The sequence below is a fragment of the Sinocyclocheilus grahami genome, unplaced genomic scaffold, assembly GCF_001515645.1.
Source record: "Sinocyclocheilus grahami isolate Dianchi unplaced genomic scaffold, SAMN03320097.WGS_v1.1 scaffold238.1, whole genome shotgun sequence".
Classification (NCBI taxonomy): Eukaryota; Metazoa; Chordata; class Actinopteri; order Cypriniformes; family Cyprinidae; genus Sinocyclocheilus; species Sinocyclocheilus grahami.
In genome coordinates this window covers 846,015-857,816 of record NW_015505417.1, presented here as the reverse complement: position 1 = coordinate 857,816, position 11,802 = coordinate 846,015, and the positions used below count along the sequence as shown (strand labels likewise).

Sequence of the window (11,802 nt, the reverse complement as noted above, 5' to 3'; positions counted from 1 at the left end):
ATCTGGATATTTGGGTTAAACTGTTCTGGAACAGTGTTGTAAATACAACTTAACCACTGATTTGTAGTCGTGTCCTCTTTTGGAAGACCAAACAAAGTAGTTTTCACAACGAAAAACACAGCGGCCTAGCGTGAGGGGAAGCCCTGGCTTAGCGTGAGCTGAGGCCGGGCTAGAGTGAGCTGAGGCGGCGGGGTCGAGAACGGCGAGCCCGGCGGATCCGACGACCACCTCCATCTTAGTACATCCCTGCATCTCACTTTATTCTATTCCTATTCTATCATCTATAGCACAACTGTACATACAATTTATTCTATTTTATTTTATTTTAATAACTTTTTTTTGCCCCTTCGAGTACATTTTAGCATTAGCTTCGAGTTTCCTTCAGCAATGCTGAATATATATATATAATATATATATTTAGCATATGTTTTAAATATATTTTGGCCAGGTAATTTTATTTATTTTTATTTTTTGCCATTTATGGTTTCACATACTATTTTTCAAATGCAGTATTCAATGTATACTGCACAATATGAAAATGTATTATGTTTTAGACAGATAGATATGTATGCATTACTAGTGTTTTCTCTGCTATCCTCATGTGTATCACCATCTTTAAATGGTCATGACATGAGTGAATTATAAAACATTGAAATGTTAACAAGAACAATAAAAATTTTAACCATAATCTTTTTTTCTACACCATTTTAATTCCCTATCAGGCCACTAATAAAGCTGAGCATCAGTTGGAAGAAGGATGGTGTTCCAGTGAGGAGTGGACTGAGTGATTTTAACCGTAAACTGACGGTGTTGAGTCCAGTGGTCAGTGATTCTGGCTTCTACGAGTGTGAAGCTGTCCTCCGCAGCAGCAGCGTTCCCTCTGTCAGTGCTGGAGCGTACCTACATGTGCTCGGTAATACACAGTTATACACCAGTTTTTTCTTGTAAATTTGAGTGTAAATAAATCCACAAGTGCATTAGAAATCCATGAATGACATGTTTTGTGCCATACTCTTTATTTCTGTAGCAGTTTTTTAAATGTATTTCCCCCCAAAGTGCATTACGTAACTTTTACAAGCTTTTGGAACTGTACTTTTAAGACTATAATTGAAATCCCCTCTGTTTTGATTAGCTAGCCTCACCATAATGTAGTACATGCTGTTGTACATTATGGCAGGAGATTGAATACTAAAAAAGTGCTGATATACAAATGTTCCACTGTAAAAAAATAAATAATAATAAATCATGTTCAGACTAATATTCTGCTCATTATAATCAGTGTGCTGAGTCAACCTCTTCAATTCAGCACAAAAATCGATATTCACTGAGCAACAGTGGACATGTTGAAGCTAATGAGCATATGCAGAAGAAAAGAAGCCAAATGAACAGAAAGTACCGTGAAAAGACATTGCAGCAAAGCTTGACTTGAGTGACAGTTCAATCATACATTGTGCCTGTAGCTCAAATAAAAGCACTGATGTTACAGATTATTATTTTTGCTGAGTACTATTTAGCAAGAATGCATGAAAAAAATATTTAGTAAGCCAACTAGGAATTGTATATGTGACTAGTCACTATTTACAGTGTATGTCTCCTTTAGGGCCATTTTCCTATCTATATCTCTATGGAAATGTTCTGTTGTCAGAGTGAAATCAAAAAGCCTGAACAGGATGTTTTCAAAAATCCATCAATAGTCCTATTTATTTGAAAATGTTCAATCTTGCTTCCTGTGTTGTTTGTCTGTGGTTTTTCACTCAAGTGCACATGTGGAGGTCACAAGCCTCTCTCTCTCTTGCTCTTTCTTTCCCGCAGAACCACCTCAGTTTGTGAAGGAACCAGAAAAACACATCACAGCTGAGATGGAAAAGGTAGTGGACATTCCCTGCCAGGCCAGAGGTGAGACGCCTTCTGACATCTCACCCTAATGAGGTTTTTCAAGCACCAAGTCATTTTTTTCTGTTCTTACTGACAGCAGCATGCTGCACAAAGCACCCACAGTTAATCAGAATACACAGACACACACATTTATTATTATTATTATTATTATAAAAATATATATTATATATATAATATATGTTTTTCAATTAGTTTAATAATTAATAAATTATTAATTTATACAAGAAATGAAATAAAATAATGTAAAAAATATTATAAATACTACATTTAATTATTTAAGAATTATATATGACATATATATATTAAAATATAATAACTATATAGTATATTACATTTATACATACATGTAGAAAGATAAAATGAATAAAGTTATTACAATTTATTAAATTTTATAATGTTTAATGTATTATAATAAATAATAAATATAATATATATATATAATTTATTTATTTATTAATTAATTAATTAATTATGCGTGTGTGTGTTTACATTATTTTTATAGTAATAATAGTAAGAGTAATGATATGTATACAGTATTTGTTTATATACAATGTTTATTGTTTATTAATTTATTTATTAATGTTTAAGAAATGATTTATTCTTACATAATAAATTAAATAGTATAAATGGGAATAAAATATAATATCTTTATTTATTGTATCTTTATCTTTATAAATTTATTTATACATGTAATGTACTATACATTTATTTATAAATGTAATATACTATATATTTATCATAACTTAATATACATTTTAATCTATATTTCATATATTATTATTACATTATTATATTTATTATTTATAATATTTTAATGTTGAATTCATATTATTTTATATATCGTAGTATACCGTTTTTTCTTAATTCAATTGGTCACCTTTACATATATGCCTATTCATCTCAGGTGTGCCTCAGCCTGATATTGTGTGGTACAAGGACGCAGTACCCATAAGCCCCGTGAAGACCCCGCGCTACAGAGTGCTGGCAGGAGGTAGTCTCCAGGTTAACGGCCTTCTGCCTGATGACACCGGAATGTTCCAGTGCTTCGCCCGCAACCAGGCCGGAGAGGTGCAGACCAACACCTACCTCGCCGTTACGAGTGAGTTCATCCGCCTATCCCTCTCTACACCTTTCCTCTCTGCCTCGCATGCTCTCACACACTAATGCACAAATACATGTGCACATTTATTTCCTCTGCCTCTCTCTCTCTCTCTCTGTCTGTCTCTTTCTCTCGCAGAAAGGCTTTGAATGCCATACCAACAATCTTCCAGTCTTCGTTCTCTCTCGTGTCGCTGATGTGCTTTTTGTCGGCGTGCTAAAGCTGTGATTAATACCCTGTTGTGAGGAAGAGTTGTAGGGAGGAGAGAGACCGACAGAGAGACGGGGAGAGATAAAGAGGGCTTTTATAGAGGACTGACTGAGCTTATCTTGCCGCTCAGAGACACATAGAGCTCTCTAAAACACTAAACACCAGAGCTAGCCGCTATTTACCTCTGCTTACTGCTCTTGGATATGGACAATATTGAAGTTAAAGGGGTAGTTTATCCAAAATGAAAATCTTGTCATGTCGTTCCAAACCGGTATGACTTGCTTTCTTCTGTGGAACACAAAAGATGATATTTTGGGGAACTGATTTTGTCCAAACAATGGAAGTCAATGGGGTCCAAAACAACACTGGACAATGAACTATGTGACCCTGGATCACAAAACTAGTCTTAAGTAGCACGAGTATATTTATAGCAATAGCCAACAATACATTGTATTATCGATTTTTCTTTTATGCCAAAAATCATTAGGATATTAAGTAAAGATCATGTTCCATGAAGATATTTTGTACATTCCCTACCATAAATATATCAAAACTTAATTTTTAATTAGTATTATGCATTGCTAAGGACTTAATTTGGAGAGCTTTTAAGGCGATTTTCTCAATATTTTTATTTTTTTGCACCCTCAGATTCCAGATTTTCGAATAGATGTATCTCAGCAGAATATTGTCCCATCCTAACAAACCATACATCAGTGGAAAGCTTATTTATTCAGAAATCTCAACTTTAACAAAGTGTCACATACCTGTATAAGGTTTTGTTTTCCACAGAAAAAACCTAAGTCATACAGGTTTGGAATGAAATGAGGGTGAATCAATAATGACACAATTTTAATTTTGAGGTGAACTATTACTTTAAGTGTTATCAACCGCCCACCTCCAAAATCTCAATTTAACTTGCTTGTCTACATTTCCCAGTGAATAGTTTTTTCTTCTGTTGTTCAACTTTTTGTTTCATACCTGCTTTCATTCCGTTGTTTTCTTTACTTGTTTGGTTTCTAAGCCGGGCTTTGATCCGCGTGAATGGCGTTTTGTGTGATTTCCCAGCGCTTGCGAATGCGAGGAGGTGTTTGAACTTGCGTGTGCCATTATACATCTCTGTTTCTCATGCAGTTGCTGTGCTTCTCTCACAGGCATAGCACCGAACATCACAGCAGGGCCTTCCGACAGCACTGTGATTGACGGCATGTCAGTTATCCTGCACTGTGAGACCTCAGGAGCGCCCCGTCCTGCCATCACCTGGCAGAAAGGTGAAGAACACATCCTTCATTGTCTCCACTCACACATCATTTCAGAAGAACAACTACAAAGTGTCAGCTCCCAGGCTGCACTTCACCTCAGCGCCGCTCTGTTTCTCTGTTTTACCTGCTCTGGCTGGTTATTTTCTGCCACTCTATTGCAATGTCACATTGACATCTTATACTGTTCTGATGTCATCAGGCATGAAAATGATTTGACATAAGCTACAATTATGCAAATATACATTAAAAAAAATGTATGTATGTACAATACAGTTTGGGGTCTGCAAGACTTTTTGATGTTTTAAAAAGAAGTCTCACCGAAATGGCATTTATTTGATTAAAATACAGTAAAAACAGTAATATTGTGAAATACTATTATAATTGTAACTGTTTTGAAAATGTAATATATTGTAAAATGTAATTCATTGCTATGATGAAAATTATAATATGCTGATTTGGTGGGGAATTATTATCAATTATTATTGGAGCTCATTTATTAATAATGGTTCTTATTATTACTGTTAATTTCTTGTTTTAAAGGTTCAATGAACAGCATTTATTTAAAACAGAAGTCTTTTGTAACTATGTCTATGAGTATGACTGTCATTTTTGATCAATTTAATGCTTCCTTGCTGAATGAAAGTAGTAGTTTCTTTCTTTTTAAATCTTACTTAGCCCAAACTTTGAAAAGGTAGTATATTATGGTTTCCACAAAATATTAAACAGCAAAAACTGTTTTCAGTTTTGTACTATTGATAATAATAACAAATGTTTCTTAAGCACCAAATCAGTATATTAGAATGATTTCTGAAGGATCATGCGACACTGAAAATTGGAGAAATGACCAGTGAAAATTCAGCTTTGCCATTGCAGAAAAACATTTTAAAATCTATTAAAATAGAAAACAGATATTTTAAATTAATACTATTTCAGAATATTCCTGCTGTACTGTATCTTCGAACATTACATGTTCAAATACATGAATATGACAAAACAAAAACATTAAAAACATTAATTATTTCAAACATAATCCACTGAGGGTTGTAATTTACTGTGATTTTACCACAGTAAAAGGGTGTCGTTAAACATGACACAAAGCAGAGTGTTTAAAACTCCCTTAAAAATGTTATCAGCTTTTTTGAATAGCCAATCTACTTCTGTTTTCCTTTCAAGTTTTAATAAAAGTCGTTGTAGAAGCGTCAAATACATCTTTATCCATAACTATCTGAAATATAAGATACCGTTAGCCACAAAATTACGATTTTGTAAGAAAATAATTGTATAGAAGACCAACAAATTTGAGGAGAATGCCCCTCCCCTGCACCGTGCTTTACATTTCATGCTGGAGCAGAAGGATAATAAATAAGCATGCTTGTGGCTTTAAAGGATTAGTTCAGCCAAAAATGAAAATTCTGTCATTGTTTACTCACCCGTCTGTTGTTCCAAACCCATATGACGTTTCCTGTGGAACACAAAAGAAGTTTAAAGGAATTGTCTTGGTCTCTCTTGTCCACGCAGTTATAATGAATGAAAACTGAGGCTGTCAAGCTTCAAAAAGTCCATATGACTCCTCACCATTTATTCCAAGTGCTCTGATACCATACAGCTTTGTGTGAGCAGTTGACTCAAATTTAAGTCATTTTATCCATTGAAAAAAATCGTCCTAGCTCTTTGGGTATAGCTATATCTGATTAGTAAACAAATAATTCATTTGAGTCAAAGCTTTTCAAAGAATCAGTTGCAGCTCACTGGAAGGGAACATTCAGTTCATCATAACTTAAAATTGCAGGCAGTTTCTCACACAAAACTACATCATGATTTCAGAAGACTTGGAATATAGCACATGAGTCATATTGACCACCTTTATTATACTTCCATAGAAGCTTAAAACCTCCACTCAATATCCTTCTCGCAGTATTGACATATTTTTTTTTTATTTCCCTTTAACAATAAAATAATCCTCTAAAAAAGACTTTGTGTCTTTGACTTTTTTTGAAAAGTCTATTGTGAATGCAGATCTTGTAAGCTTAAATTGGATAGTTTAATAAAGATGTAATTTAAGATGACTAATAATATAATATAATATAATGTTTTTTTTTTATTTGATAAATCGTATTATTTAATTGCATTAATAATTAAAATTGCTTATGTTTTTATTATAGGTTTATAAATATTATTTAAAAAATTATCTTTTCCTTTTATATAGGCTTTATTTTTGTAATGCAACTTGGTTTATTTTATACTGGTTTATATAAACCAAGTTGCATGTCAAACATTAAGCCTGTAACAAAAATGGCACTTATGTATGTATGTCTGGGTATGTGTTCTCCACAGGAGAACGAGTGCTGGCAAGCGGTTCGGTTCAGCTTCCGCGGTTCACTCTCCTAGAGTCAGGAAGTTTACTCATAAGCCCCTCCCACATATCAGACGCCGGCACCTACACCTGCATGGCCAGCAACTCCCGAGGCATAGACGAGGCTTCAGCCGACCTCGTGGTCTGGGGTGAGTGTGTGTGTGTGTGTGTGTGTGTGTGTGTGTGTGTGAGTGTAGATCACAGACTATCTTTGTACTTTAGGATGTCCATGTTTAAGTGTGTTTGCATGTTTGTGTCATACACCTGTGCATATACTGATGTGAATTGCCTTTGTTTTATCAAACAGCACGTACACGCATCACTAATCCTCCTCAGGATCAGAGCGTCATCAAAGGAACAAAAGCCACCATGACCTGCGGTGTGACGCATGACCCCAGTGTCTCAGTCAGGTGCGCCCACATACACTTGACTGCAAATAATTGTTGTAAACACAAAACGCTTCGCATTTTTTGAAACTACTTTTATGCTAATGCAACCATGTGGGTGGAGAAAAAGAATATTATTTAGCTAGATTTTAACATTTTTTGAAAAAAATTATGAATGTTTTATCTTCAGAATGCTTTGTAGTGCATTACTATACAGTTGCTAAGGGATTTTAGTGCATTGCTTTGCAGTCCCTAGGTGTCTGTAATATTATTTAGTCCCTAAATACTCTTAAGGTACAACTTGAGATTTTATCGTATTTACTTATTAGTAAATGTAATGATCCACAGTTCTAAAAATGTGGGTTGCTAGGGTATTTTTTGGTGATATTGGTTCTGGTTCATTGCTAGGCCACTACTGGGTGGATTCTAGATAGTGATACATTGATCATGATTTTTCATGGCCGATTCAGATTTTTTACAAGCTAATTGGCCGATTCCGATGCTGATTTTTTTTTGTTTGTTAGAGTACATTTATTTGTTGTTTATTTGTTCTATAACAAGTCAGCTGTAAAAGATCTGTAGCAATTTGAAATTAGAGGCAACCGTTGCATTTGAATCACTATCCAAACAAAACATTAACACACATGTAGCATGAGCACTTGTTTTTGAATTAGATACTTTCATAATAATTGCATAATTTTAAGATTTAAAGCAAAAACAGAGTGGTCTGACTTTAGATTTGGGAAACTATGCTACATAAGACACCTGCACAAAACCAAAACTGCAGACGACTGAATAAAAATGCAAATTCACTTTCTGACAGTAAGTGGCGCTTCTGGACCAGCAGCAATATAGCATTTCCTTGGTTCCTGCTGTAAACAAAGCGGCGCTTTTACACAAAACGATTGATCGCCTTATGTTAATTCATGCCAGCATGCTAGGTGGAGCTGACCAACAATGCATTTTTCCTGTTTCTTGTATATGGATTTAATATCGTCCACTGCTTATTAATATACAGCAAATGATCGCGCCTGGTCTGAATAGCCCAATAAGGATCTATTGTTTTGATTCAAAAGTGTCATCGCGCCATTTTTTTGCGTTCAGTGTGAAAAGGCGTGAAAAGAAAATGCCTGAAGACGGTCAGATCTCTTCAGTTATACATTCATGTATCTCCTCATCCCCAATTCAGTATTTAGGATTTTCTTCTAATATTTGGCGCATCGCGAACAGTGTTGTGCTAGTTACTAAGAAATAGTAACTAGTTACAGTTACTAGTTACTTCATTCAAAAAGTAACTCAATTACTTTGTTGATTACTTACACCAAAAAGTAATGTATTACTGTTAAAAGTAACTTTTTAGTAACTTTTTTAAAGAACGTTCTTTAATGTTCCCATTAATGCCCTTTTATGCGTTATGGTCTATACAAACACAAAACTGACTTAAAAAGAAAGTAATTTTTAAACACTATTTTATTTAAGTCAGACCAGCACAAACTGAATATATCACAAGGATTTCTGAAATAAATAACAAAACAAGCTGAATAATATATTCAGAATCAAAAACTAAAGTGGCTTCTACATCAAAAAAGCTGTTGTGTTGAGCCCTTAAAAATGTTCCTTTCACAGCTTAAGTATGAAAACTATCAACAATGTACAACATAACACAAAACATTTTGAAATAAATAAATGAAAGCAATCTGAATTATTCAGAATCAATTTCGAGAAGCTCAGCACCAAAAACTGCTATTATTGACAACCATAAATTATATGCATTAAAAAAAAACATAAAAAATATAAATGCTGTTTAAAAATGAAATCTATGAGCAAATTTCAACCTAACCACAAATTAAGAGTTGTCACCAACTTATGTAAAGTAAGATGTGTGTATTCAAAGTGCAAAATGCATAAAATTAGTGTTGTAAGATATAACAGAAATGTCACTAACTCAGCACCAAAAAACTGCTATTATTGACAACCATAAATGATATGCATTAAAAAAAAACATAAAAAATATAAATGCTGTTTAAAAATGAAATCTATGAGCAATTTTCAACCTAACCACAAATTAAGAGTTGTCACCAACTTATGTAAAGTAAGCTGTGTCCAGTGCGTCTTCGTGTTTACAGTGGTTGGGATCCACCAATCCTACAATGCGTCACTGCTGTAAGGTTAGGCTGTAGGCTACACTTCAGCCAAAATGTATTAATTTAAAAAAGTAACGGACAATGCACCATATGGTAATGGTAACACTTCGAACCAGAAAGACACAGCTTACATTTGACTAAAAGGTTTTTGTCTTTATGCTCAACTAAAGTGAAATAATGAGCATATTTCCACTTTGAGAAACTCGTCTTGCTCTCGCCTTGACTCGCCATGACTGCCGCACATACTTGAATAAACGGAAACACGCCCACAGTGCGTCTTCGTGTTTACAGTGGTTGGGATCCACCAATCCTACAATGCGTCGCTGCTGTAAGGTTAGGCTGTAGGCTACACTTCAGCCAAAATGTATTAATTTAAAAAAGTAACGGACAATGCACCATATGGTAATGGTAACGGAGTTAATTTATTTAAAAAGTAATGCGTTACAGTATTAGTTACTGTCAAAAGTAACTGCGTTACAGTAACACGTTACTGCCCAACACTGATCGCGAACAGTGATCTTGCTCTGCCTGCTACAGTATTTTCTCCTCTTTGCGTCCATCTTCAGCGTCTTTGGCCTCTGTTAGCATCCTGTTTACAGATTTCGTAATATTTCCACACAAATTACATTTTGGGAAATGATTGCAATGCAGTTTGTGTACAATTCCTGGAATAAAGGTCGGACAAAATAAAACTAAAAAACCAAAAACTCTAGAACTTGAGATGCACCAGTCGACCGGCCATAAATCGGAACCAGACATGTTTTCTCCAAACATGCCGATTCTGATTTATGGCCCGTTGACTGGTGCATCTCTAGTGCTAGAGTTTTGGGTGGTTCATTACAATTTGTTTGCTAAAAAACATTCTTATTGACAATCGAACAACTGCAAAACTAATGGTAACATAGCCATTTTGTTTGCTTGTATGTTTTTAAACAGCGTTGGTAATGGAGCACCTAGGAATGTCTTAGTAGGAATATCTCACATCCAACTTGGAATGGAATGCAAGGGTTGTTAAAATGCTTAACCCTGAATATGAGCCCAAGTGATAGTGATGCATGCCTTAGCAATATCATAGTCTGCCATGTTTCACGGGATTCAAATCCTGATGGATAAAATCATCTAGCATTAATGATGCCGCACCAGCGTGTAATCATGAGCCATTACATTATCTCAACATTTACAACCCCCGTATGGTTCCCCAGAATCCTTTGAATCTGCCTGCAATCCCAGTGCGCTCAATTGAAAGTCTACAGCTTCAACCGTCCTCCATTACAGCAGTCCGACATCGAGGAGTGATTTGAAGGCAAGATTCAGACTCTCATTAAAAACCTGCAAACTTCCCGGGTTCCTTTCAGTGAGAACCTGAACTTCACTTAGTGACGGCTTTTAAGAGTGTTTTTTTTTTCAGTGATTCAGTCAGACTCCCTCTCTGTCTTCCTCTTCCTTGTCTTTCGCTCCTCCTTAACCTCCTTACGAACACCCGTGGAGGCTTTTTGCTTATTTCGTAAAGAATGAGGGATGAGAAGGAAGGGTAATTGTGTTGGACAGAAGCAGTAATTGATAGCAGCATTAAAAGGATTTCCAACAAGCCAGGCCATGATGCAATTAATCATGAGTGTTTGTGAATGCGTATCTGTTTCCAGTGTGTGTGTGAGAGTCTTATCGATTACGCAGAGCTTGGACACATCTGTTAGAAGCTTCTGATGACCTTGGATGTTCCCTGAACTCTGTACATTGTCTTTGTGATGAATGTAATATGTGGAACTATACACTGCTTCATACACACAGGTGTCATACGGTAAATATGTCTGCCAGACCAGCGGCACAAAGGAACTACTGCTTTGCAGGCAATTAAATGATCAAATAAATCATACTATCAAATGTTGTCCTTTCCAAAAAGTTTGTTTTGGGTGGTTTCAGGGGTTTTAGATGGATGCTAGAACAGTCTGGGTCATTGCTAAGGTGTTACTAGGTAGATACTAGAACATTCTAGGTGGTTGCTATGACATTATAAGGTGGACGTTAGTGTATCAGGTTGCTAGGTGAATGCTAGAATGTTCTAGGTGGTTGCTGAGTGTTGCTAGGTGAATGCTAGAACGTTGTAGGGGGTTGCTATGCTGTTATTATATGGATGTTAGTGTATTTGGTTTCTAGGCCATTGCTAGGTGGATGCTAGAATGTTCTGGGCGGATGCTAGGGTGTTACTAGGTGAATCCTTGAGTGTTTTGGGTGATTGTAGGGGCTTTACTAGATGGATGCTAGAACATTTTATGTGGTTGCTGTGTGGTTATTAGGTGGATGTTAATGTATTTGGCTGCTATAGGTCATTGCTGAGTGGTTGCAATGGTGATGCTAGGTGGATGCTAGAATGTTCTGGGTGGTTGCTAGGGTGTTACTAGGTGAATCCTTAAGTGTTTTGGGTGGTTGCAGGGGTTTTACTAGGTGGATGCAAGAA

General features: G+C 35.6%; 1 protein-coding gene across 1 annotated transcript in view; it reads left to right on the top strand.

The window, feature by feature from the left end:
• Window positions 1-11,802, top strand: part of sdk2b (sidekick cell adhesion molecule 2b) — a 341,580-nt gene that overhangs the window by 286,001 nt on the left and 43,777 nt on the right. Inside the window, exons 7-12 of the mRNA XM_016289027.1 lie at window positions 723-913; window positions 1,813-1,896; window positions 2,801-2,995; window positions 4,357-4,473; window positions 6,799-6,966; window positions 7,125-7,227. Of these exons, the coding sequence (XP_016144513.1) occupies window positions 723-913; window positions 1,813-1,896; window positions 2,801-2,995; window positions 4,357-4,473; window positions 6,799-6,966; window positions 7,125-7,227 (858 nt within the window). The remainder of the gene's footprint in view (window positions 1-722; window positions 914-1,812; window positions 1,897-2,800; window positions 2,996-4,356; window positions 4,474-6,798; window positions 6,967-7,124; window positions 7,228-11,802) is intronic.